General features: G+C 31.9%; 1 protein-coding gene across 1 annotated transcript; it reads right to left on the reverse strand.

The window, feature by feature from the left end:
• Window positions 1–4736: 4736 nt before the first annotated feature.
• Window positions 4737–5099, reverse strand: LOC145286502 (EPM2A-interacting protein 1-like). The gene has a single exon (XM_080135403.1). It carries the CDS (start codon window positions 5097–5099, stop codon window positions 4737–4739), a length of 363 nt encoding a protein of 120 aa, XP_079991529.1.
• Window positions 5100–10803: the final 5704 nt, after the last annotated feature.

Below are 10803 nucleotides of genomic sequence, written 5' to 3' on the forward strand. Positions count from 1 at the left end.
CATCCTCGAGCACTCGAAGCGTTCTCGCTTCTGGAATGGTCTGAGCAACCTAGGAATCCATCTGGCAGACACCTTATGCATATGCAAATGATTATGAATGATAGTTTCTATAGACCTTGTATTAATCGTGACATCTTGGGTTATTTGGCGAATAGTAATGCGCTGATCTTCCAAAATGGCAGCCACAACTTGACGGACAGATGTCTCATCAATGGCAGAAGGGGGGGGCGACTCGGTCTGGTAGCTGTTTCCACAGACTATGTTTGAATTCACAATGCCAGCGTTTTACAAGGTCATATGATGGGGCATTATCACCAGTTCATTTCATCAAAAGTCTCCTGTGGTGGGCTGTATTTCAAATACAAACACCGGATCACTGCTCGACATTCAACAGGTTCCATTTCACACCTGATTCATTACAAACACCTGTAAAACAGAAACCACAATTAGTTCAGTACTGTAATTTGCTCCATAACCCTTAGAGATATAAATCATTGCATGTGCAATATTTCAGCGTGATGAGATTAGATGGACGTGGATCAGTGGCATTACTTATTGCACGCCCCTCATACATAAAAGACCAGGGCATCAAACCAGATATTGTAATATGGAACAAGCTCAAAGAAACTTCGCTCATTATCGATGTCACAGCCCCAAATTATTTTGGCTTTAATAGAGCTGAACGGGAAAAGATAACAAAATATCAGGACCTAAAAAATGATCTGAAAATGACACGGTCTCTGAAAGAAATAATCATTATACCAGTTGTGATAAGAGCGACTGGATTCATAAAAAAAATCTTCAGAAATACTTAGAAGCAATGCCTGGAAGACCAAGCCGTAACGCAATAAAAAATAGCAGCCATAAAGGGAACAGCCTCTATTCTTAAAAGCGCTCTCGGATATGAATTTAAATTATAGCAGAATCAAGTGTTAGTTCACGGAGGGAGCCCCTTGATCTCTTAAAACTTGTTGAAGTAAAATAAATAAAAAGCACAAGTATGCAAATATATATTTACATATATATATATATATATATATACATATATATATATATATATATATATATGAGTATACTGAGTCAAGTATAAATAGTCGAATAGGTGAAAGCAAAAATAGAAGTAAATATAAATAAAAGGCAAGATAAAAGTAGTAAAAATATTGGAAAGGATAGGGTAAGAAATAAAATAATTTAATAAATATAGTGGTTAAAAGTAATATACATGAGAAATATATACATAAAAATGGTAAAGCTTATCAATTACGCGAGAGTATACACAAGTAGGTTAAACTATATTCTTAGTTATATGGTTAGTAGAATGCTTAAGAGTCTAAATGGGGTTCGGCCGATACAAGAGGCCTAAAGGTTTCAAAATTATGAAAGTAAACGTAAACTTTAAATGAGTCAGGATTCATAAAAGTTCTATTAAGTTTAGATATAAAAGCAGTGGGGTTTAAGATGGTGTTGTGAGGAATAATTTCGTGGTTTGTTACTTTAGTTTCAGGTATAAAAATGTAATACTTTATGTATTTTTTTGAAATACATATATAAATACAATCATATACATACACAAACATGCACACATACATGCATGCACATATATACATACTTACACAAGGACATATATATACATATATATAACTCATACATGCACACACATATATATATACACATACACATACATATGCCCATATATATACACTCACATATACACACGAACAAATATATATATATAAACATACACACAAATACATGCACACATATATAGATAAACACATACACATGCATACAGACACATACGCATAAAACTGGGGACGAAATAAGTAGCCAGAAGTTTGTAAAAGTTAAGTAAGTAGGTACGCGCATCAGTAATAGTATTCCCTACACGCACACACACAGATATATATATATATATATATATATATATATATATATATATATATATATATCTGTGGGTAAAAATAATATATAGGGTCCCAAAGAAAATATATAAAATAAATATATGTGATAATGTATATGTTCGGAACGAATGATAACTATATTAACCTCACGTCTCGTCTATAATTCATGAGCAACATAATAGGTCTCAGCAAGAATATAAAATATAATTGTAGATGTATAAATAGATCGACTAATGCATACTAAAGGGTAAAAACCAGTCTCTTGTAAGGAGAAAAATCTTATCTGTAACTGTTTGACCTCAGAAGGTTCTATGCAATGATTCATTCCGACATATGAGTGGGATCTCTTCTAAACTCTATTGACATCCTTTCTCTGCATGTCAGTGATAACACGGTTGAATAATTCAACTGCACTAGCAGAAACCTGAATCATGACAAAATTATCTCTTTTATAAGACTTATCTTCGTCCAAATATAGACAGTAAAACAGGCGACGCCTAGAACACTATCCTTACATGGACAGTTTCAAATAAAATTTAAAAACTAGTTCAAGATGAATATTTCTGTTGTGTAAAAGCCTACTTCCCAAAGAGAAAACGCTGCTATTCTTCGGTTAGGCCCATAGAAGTAATTCGATATGTTTATTTTCGTTCCATATGCAAAACGTCGAGATAAAATGATATTGACAGAATAAATTAAAATACGCATAGAGGTCCGCTTGAAAGCCAAATCAACCCGTAATATTAGGAAAATAAACAAATATTTTACTTGTTTGAAATTCATCACAAACATATTTCAGAGGAACCCTCCATCTTCAATGTATTGTTTTGTTTCTTTTTTTTCCTTTTCTTCTTCCTTGCCATGTTGGAGAAAGAAGTCTGTCAGCAAAGAGCCGCGCGTTGTATCTAACGGTTGTATTTTGAAATGATTGAACTGTGCGTAGGCAACGCGAGAATGACATCAATGATGAGAAGTCATATAGAAACGTTGCTTTAATTTAAATAAAATTAAATACGTGGGCTTGAAAGCCAAATCACAACGTAACATTAGGAAATAAACATATATTTTACTTGTTTGAAATTTATCACAAATATGTTTTGGAGCACTTGATGTGTATTTTATACACACACTCATAAACATATATACAAATATGAGAGTGTGTTTATGTGTGGAAATATATATAAATATGTGTCTGTGAGTGTGCGGTAATTCGTTTTAATGTCTTAATTCTTTGCATCGTTGATATTTCACTTCGTCGTTTAATGTTTAGCCGTGTTTTCTAATGGTGTTCGATAGCTTTGCTTGTTTTAACTTATATGAATAAAAGATTTCCACGCATGATAAACACAAGGAAGACGTTCGCCGAGTTCCTTTAAAGTTTTATTGAAGAAAATTGACAGCATAGATAAATCTAAAAAAAAAACAAAACGGAATAATTATTTCCCTCTTTACTTACTTACTGTTAATGAGATCGAGTGTGACGGTAACATTTGTCTAAGATTATTCTACATTATTATGCCGTGGCTTGTTCCTATGGCTTCCCGGAAATAACTGAGTGAAAACCTTAGTTTTATTGGAGTTTTTTTCGCTTGAAAACATGACTCACTTGTTATAGTTTTATATCTTTCGTTTTTAGTCTACTGCATATAATCTCTATTCTTAATTTTAGTTAACCCTAAACACAGTTGTATTTTACAGATCTGATTCTTCCTTCTACTCACTAACATTTTCATTTGTCAGAATTAACACAAGTTAATTTAATACTTACTTATGTAAAAGAGGGCGGACGTGGTTATGGAAACAACAGCAACAACAGCCGTATAAAAATACCCAGTCGTGTGCTAGGTGACGTCACGGCAGAAGAAAAGGAAAAATATTATAAAAAAGAAAAAAGTGGAGCCTTTAAGTCAGGGGTGGGCAAACCTTTCAGTGCAAGGGCCGCATTAAAAAATTATAAATTCTACTGCGCCGCATAGTATATTTTCCAATATAATTGATATTTAAAAAAGACAAAATAAAAGGATTTCAGAGAAAAAATATAATTAATTTTCATTTATTAGCATTTTAAAGTACTATAGAAGATTCCCATAAAACACATTTATTTGAAAGATATAGTAACTTTAAACTTTAAAAGAAAACAATTTTATTAATATGTATTTTTATGTATGAGCTTCACATGAAACACATTTGAAAAAAAAAACCTTGTTTGAAAAATAAAAGCAATTCTTAAGTAACTCTGTTTAAAGAGATTTAAAAATATCTTATTAATTAATATTTTAGAATAAAATCTTTAAAAAATACACATATAAAGTTACTCAAAAAACAAAAAATGAATTTATATATTAAAAAAGAACCGTCACATGAAGCACATTTATTTAAAAATAAAGTAACTCAATTTTAAGAGGAAAACATATTTCTATTGATATTTTAAAACAGTAGCTTCATATGAAATATATTTATTTGAAAAACATAATAGCTCCGCAACTGAGCAACAGAAGGATCAAAATGACTCAGTGAGAATGATGCAACTGACTGCAATCATTTACCAGTTTGTTGAAATTAGGTGTCAAGTTACTTGTACTGATTCTTAACACTGACTGAAGATTTAAGTCTGTGAGAAGTGATCTGTTCTTTGACTTGTTAATTTTCAATATGGAAAAATGTTTGCTCACATATGTAAGTTGAAGCAAATACCACAAGCATCTTCCTTGTAAGATTTTTCAGATTTTTAAACTTTTCTGTGTGCAGAGATGCATAAAATCCGACTAGTTGTCTATTTTCAAAGAGCCCTTTTAAAGAGTTGTCGGCCTGCAAATCAATAAGATCTACCTGTAGTTATTCGGCAGCTGTTTCAACGTCACATGCAAAAGGTGAGCTGAGCAAATCAAACTGTCCTTCAATTGCCTTGAAATCAGCAAATCTTCTGATGAATTCCTCTTTTAGAGCCATAAAGTGGGAACTGTATTTGTCTGGTAATGCTTGTGTAACAGCTCGTGTTTTCAACAGAGGAAAATGAACACAGTTTTGCTCTTTAAGCTGCTTGGCAAAAAGTTTAATTTTCAATTGAAACGCTCTCACTTCAACATACAATTCATGAGCAAATACACTTTTGCGTTGTAATTTTGTATTTAACTCACTCAGCTTTTGCAATATGTCTACAGCAAATGCAAAATCACAAACCCATTCGTCACACTCCATTTCTTTAAAAAAAATCACAAGGAATTTCTTTCATATTAAAAAATATGACAATCTCTGCTTTAACGTCCCAAATCCTCTTCAGTACTTTCCCCATACCTAACCATCAGATATTTGTGTGATACAGCACATCAGTAAAATATGCGTCGATATCTTACAAGAAACATTGGAACTGCCTGTGTTTCAGTCCCCGTGCTCTTAAGTTCACTGCACGCACTACTGGATCCATAACATGTTTGAGTTTCAAAGATTTACAGAGGTTTTCTTGATGTATGATGCAGTAAAAAGACAATACACTGTGAGATGGAAAATATTCTTTGATTTTTTTTATTCATCAAGGTCACAAGGCCACAGTGTTTGCCTCTGAGTGAAGGAGCGCCATCAGTTGTAATACTTGTCAGTTTATCCAGGCTTAACCTAGACCTGATTAGACTGCTAGTGATACTGTTGTATAAATCGTTTCCAGTGACTGTGTCTTTGAGAGACTCCATGGATAGCAATTCTTCTGTAATTCCAAAGTTTTTGTCAATTCAAAAATGGATAAGAATCGAAAATTTCACGAAAATCTGACCATTAGTTGATTTTTGTTAGATTTGTTAAACGGATTTTTGCTAGATTTGTTAAACGGATATGTTTTCAAGTTTTACTACGAGGGAATGTTATTTTAAAGCGCCAATTATGTAAACACGATTTTCGTCTCGCATTTTCATTATTTTCGTACGATGATTTTTTTTTCATTATTACTAGTTTATTCTACCCTTCTTTTAAATGATACAGACGTTATATTGATAATATTAATTTATAATAAAGTGACATCGTGTTACATATAGGGGGAGGTAATTCTGTAGAGAATTTTGGAGGTGGCTGCGGAACTTTTAATTTCATTCCAGTGCTAAAAATAATTTTATAATTGAACACTCGACCAAGGAATTGTACGAAAATAAGAAAATGAATATCAATCAATGTTTGAATTTATTCACAGATAACTAAAAAACAATGTTTTTACTTGGCATTCGGGACAAGATCAAAGTGTAGTATCTGTTCCGGCAGATGCTGCACTTAAGATAATTTGTACCAGTCAATGGAGGGGAAACCCTCTATACTGGGACAATTATTATTTTTGGTAACCAGAGTGCCCCCTTTTTGCCTACTTTTAGAGGAGCTGGTTTTTACCTCACATTAAAAACGGCCTTGTGCCTAATTTGCTCAGTGGGGGAGCAAATAAATACCATCTGTTCTTCAGATGCTGCCCTTCAATTTCTTGTTCTCTGTCAGTGGAGGAGAAATCCTTCACGACTGAGACAATTTTAATTTTTGTTCCTTTTCTCCACGTTAAAAAACGGCCCTGGTGTCTAACTCTGTCCCGTGGGGAGGCATTGTAAATAGGAATTATATAGGAAACGAACAATGTTGGGGTGTTTATTACTGTACACATATATTCGAAAAAGTTGTCAAAAAACAAATATATAACAAATAAAGGTTATCAAAGGCAATGTAAGTTACTTGTCTACCGAACTGGATATTTTTTTACTGTTTTTATTTAATGTAACACGTTTATTCAGCTCGAAAAGCATAATGTTTACCGATGTATTGGAAAATTAAAAATGGCGCCCGACTCTCTCTTTGACACGGTACGTTTGAGTTAAAAATAAAAAATGAAACAAAATACTCTTAAAAACCCACGGTGTCAAAGAGAGAATCGGGCGCCATTTTTAATTTTCCAATACATCAGTAAACACTATGTTTTCGAGATGAATAAACATGTTACATTAAATAAAAACACTAAAATAATATCCAGTTAGGTAGAAAAGTAACTTATCTTGCCTTTGATTTATTATATATTTGTTTTTTTGACAACTTTTTCGAATCTATGTGTACAGTAATAAACCCCCATTTTTTAAATGAAAAAATAAAATTTGTTTTTAATTTTAACGGGAATAATTTTTTTTTTAATTAACATGAAAACGGAATTTATAAATTTATTTTAAATCATTGATATTTGCTTAATTAACGGGAAATGAAGCCATCTTTTATTGGTATTAACACGAACCGATAGAATTTATAAATTTATTTTAAATTAGATGTTTTTTTTATATTTTTCGATAAATTATTTTTTCGCTGAATTTGTTTTTTTCTATTAAAATTGACTTATTTCACGCATTCGTAATTTTTAACAAAAAATCAGTGAACCAGAACGAAATTAGAAGTTCCGTTTCATTTTTGTGACAACCGAAAAACATATTTACCATAATTTTGATACAATTTATGAAAATATTAAAAAAGAAGTAAAATGAGTACTTCAAAATATAGTTATAGAAAACATAACAAAAAAATTAGAAACCGCATGAAACAAATCGAAGATTCGATTGGTATTCACACATTTTTGCAATTTTTTTAAACACCCAAAAATGTTACCTTTTATAAACTTTTTGCATATATTGAATTAATTTTTGGTCATTTATAGAAAAATGGAAAACATGATTAAAAGTGTGTTTTAATAAATATTTTATAAATCAGTTGATTTATTTTAATCAGTAATAAATGTACAAAATTGACTAATATATATATATGTGTGTGTGTGTGTGTGTGTGTGTGTATGTGTGTGTGTGTGTGTGTGTGTGTGTGTGTAGGCGTCCTGTAAAATTTTAAATTTTAGATATTATTTCAATCAAGATATTTTGAACAAGTAAATATTTGACAAAACGGGTCAATATTGATTACATTTTTTTAAAATATTTTGCTTGAATTTGCATAAAACCCTCTTATTGATATTTTAAAAAGTTTGACTTACGAAATTACATAATGGGAATTTAAATTTGCTAAATTTTTGTGACAAATTAGTATAATTACAGATGCAAACAAAATAATTACGCAATATTTTAACTTACTAAAATGCTTGCCAATGAATTTATAAGATGTCCTTTCTTTGGAAATTATAAATATTATATGAAAATTTTAGTGTCGTTTAGGAGTAACGGAAATGAGAGAGAGAGAGAGAGAGAGAGAGAGAGAGAGAGTTCCCTAAGCTTTGACTGGTCGGTCGGCTGTACCTCAGATTACAAGTGCCAGATTTTATGGTCCCTACAATATTTTTATTATATCAAAATAATTTATTGCCTGTTTTCGGCCAGGCAAAAGTTTCGGGCACAGCAAATCAAAAAGGATCCAATAAATCTACGCCTGGCAGTCTAGCTGGGAACCAAGTGTAAACTTACCAGTCCCCATAAAACAGTCATTTTTTAATGTGTAATTCGTAAGCTTTCTTCATTTTCTTTTACTTTATTTGTTTTTCTTTATTGAGAAATTTTGTTAGATTGTTAACGAAGGTATTTTTTTATCTCCAAATTTTCATTTTTTGCAAGGATCTGCCCGTACTTGCGTCCGGCAGTCCGCACAGCTATGAGTAAACCACAATTCATTATCCAGTACTTGGAGGGCCGCATGAATTCATTCGGCGGGCCGCATGCGGCCCGGGGGCCGTAGTTTGCCCATCCTAGTTTAAGTTATAGAAGGATAAAGGCAGACGTGTTACACATATGGCCGGACAGGAGAGGAGTATCACGTTTTCGTCACGGCAGAGTTCTGTCCAGCACATTGGTGTAGGAAACATTTTGAACGAGATAAAACTTTTATTCTGAAAACTACTTGAAAATAAATGTCTGTTCTTTCACTGAAAGAAAAGAGTGAGTCGAATTTTTTACTTGTCTTTTTTTTCTTTCGACGAACTTTACATGTAAACGTATGAACGTTACACTTTCTGACGTAATCCTTGTAACCTTGTAATTAATGGATAATTAAATAAAACAACGTTTTAAATAGTTGACGTGTCAGTGTTGTTCTATTCCCTTCGACCGATATTTCGTAGAATAAGATCGGATTTCAGTATCACTGGATTGTGAAACGTGCGCAAGATTCAAATTAATGTTTCGAAAGGAATCGGTGATAATGAGACCTGTCAAACCAGCCTCTTCATCCGCGCCAGGGGCACGTGAAATTTACTCAGGTCGTTATGAACAATATGTCAATGAACTCTATAGTAGTAATGAAATGTCAACTGTCATGATATCTGCACCCGTTGTATATAGCTTCTGTTGATGGGCTGCAGGGATTAAGCCCGCAAATAGGTAAGCGTCTGCGCATCTTGACAGGTAATATGATTCCTAAATTCCAACGATAGTTTCATTATTAAATAAAATGATTTCTATATTAAGTAGATAAAAGGCGCTTTAAGAAATGTAACGCCGCACACTTACACAGACACAGACACAGGCATATACACCCCCAATACATACACACACATATATATATATATATATATATATATATATATATATAGAGAGAGAGAGAGAGAGAGAGAAAGAAAGAAATAAAAAGGAACAAACCGTATTATGTGTTTATCAACGTTTCGTCTTTATTTCGAGACTTCCTCTGGATGAAATAAAGACGAAACGTTGATGAACCCATAATACGGTTTGTTTCTTTTTATTTCTCTATTCTGTCGGAATACTATTTCCATTATTTTCATCATATATATATATATATATATATATATATATATATATATATATATTTATATATAAATGCACACATATCTCTCCCTCTTTCTCCCGCAGTCTCTCTCTCTATCCATATATATATATGTGTGTGTGTGTGTGTGTGTGTGTGTGTGTGTGTGTGTGTGTGTGTGTGTGCGTGTGTGTGTGTGTGTGTGTGTGTTTATTTTGCTAAAATCATTATAAGTTGTTTCAATCGCCCAGAAATAAAATTATTCTTATTATTTTTCTGTGGATTGAATAAACTTTGGATGATTTTAGTAAAAATCCCCAAGTTGGTATAATAAAAACATATAGGCATTATTTTATCAGGTTTGCATATTTTTGTTTTTATTGTTTCTAAGTTAAGTATGTGTTTACTAGTTTTAGGCGAGAACTGTTCAATGATAGTACAATATTAAACAGCAGATAAGGATTATAGGCTACAAAAGATGAGATAATTATAAGCGTCATACAAGACAATATTTGTTATATTTAAACAAAAAATGAAAAAAGTAATCTATTAAACACAACGTGGGGAACAGAACAAATTACTTATTAAAGACATATTTAAATAATTTAAAAGGAAAATGTCATGAAAATTGAGAATTATAGAATATAATATGAATAAAAATACGCATCAGATGCGCTTGAAAGCCAAATCATAACGCAATATTACGAAAATAAACAAATATTTTACTTTGAAGTCAAATTCGACCCTTAGTATATTGTACATCTTTTTATTTGTCTTTTTCTTCTTTTTCTTCTTTTTTGCAACCTCGGAGTTTATACACAGCATTCATATGTGTTTCAGTAGTTTTGTTTTAATCGTTTCTAATGTCAGCGTGCGCTCCTGTTTTTTTTTTTGTTTTGTTTTTTTTTAGCTGAGCTGACAGATTTATCTCACGTATTAGCTTACAGTTCTCGTACTTTCGTATTCGTTTGAGTTTATTTTCAGCAAGCTTTTTACCGAAAACAACATACTTTATCTATCACTCTATCTATATTCTATCTATGTATCTTTCTATATATTTACTATTATGTGAAATATACTATGCCTTTGTGTTAATTCGTTCTCTATTAACTCCACAACGGTTGGGCAAATTTTTAAGATTTTATTAAAGGTACATGGTGTTGCTGGGAGTGTTCACACGTAGATTTTGCAGCAAAATGCG

The sequence above is a fragment of the Euprymna scolopes genome, chromosome 10, assembly GCF_053919585.1.
Source record: "Euprymna scolopes isolate OS-2025 chromosome 10, ASM5391958v1, whole genome shotgun sequence".
NCBI lineage: Eukaryota > Metazoa > Mollusca > Cephalopoda > Sepiida > Sepiolidae > Euprymna > Euprymna scolopes.

Coding starts and splice junctions, on each gene's coding strand:
- LOC145286502 (XM_080135403.1), bottom strand. CDS start 5,099: ATGGAGTGTGACGAATGGGTTTGTGATTTTGCATTTGCTGTAGACATA.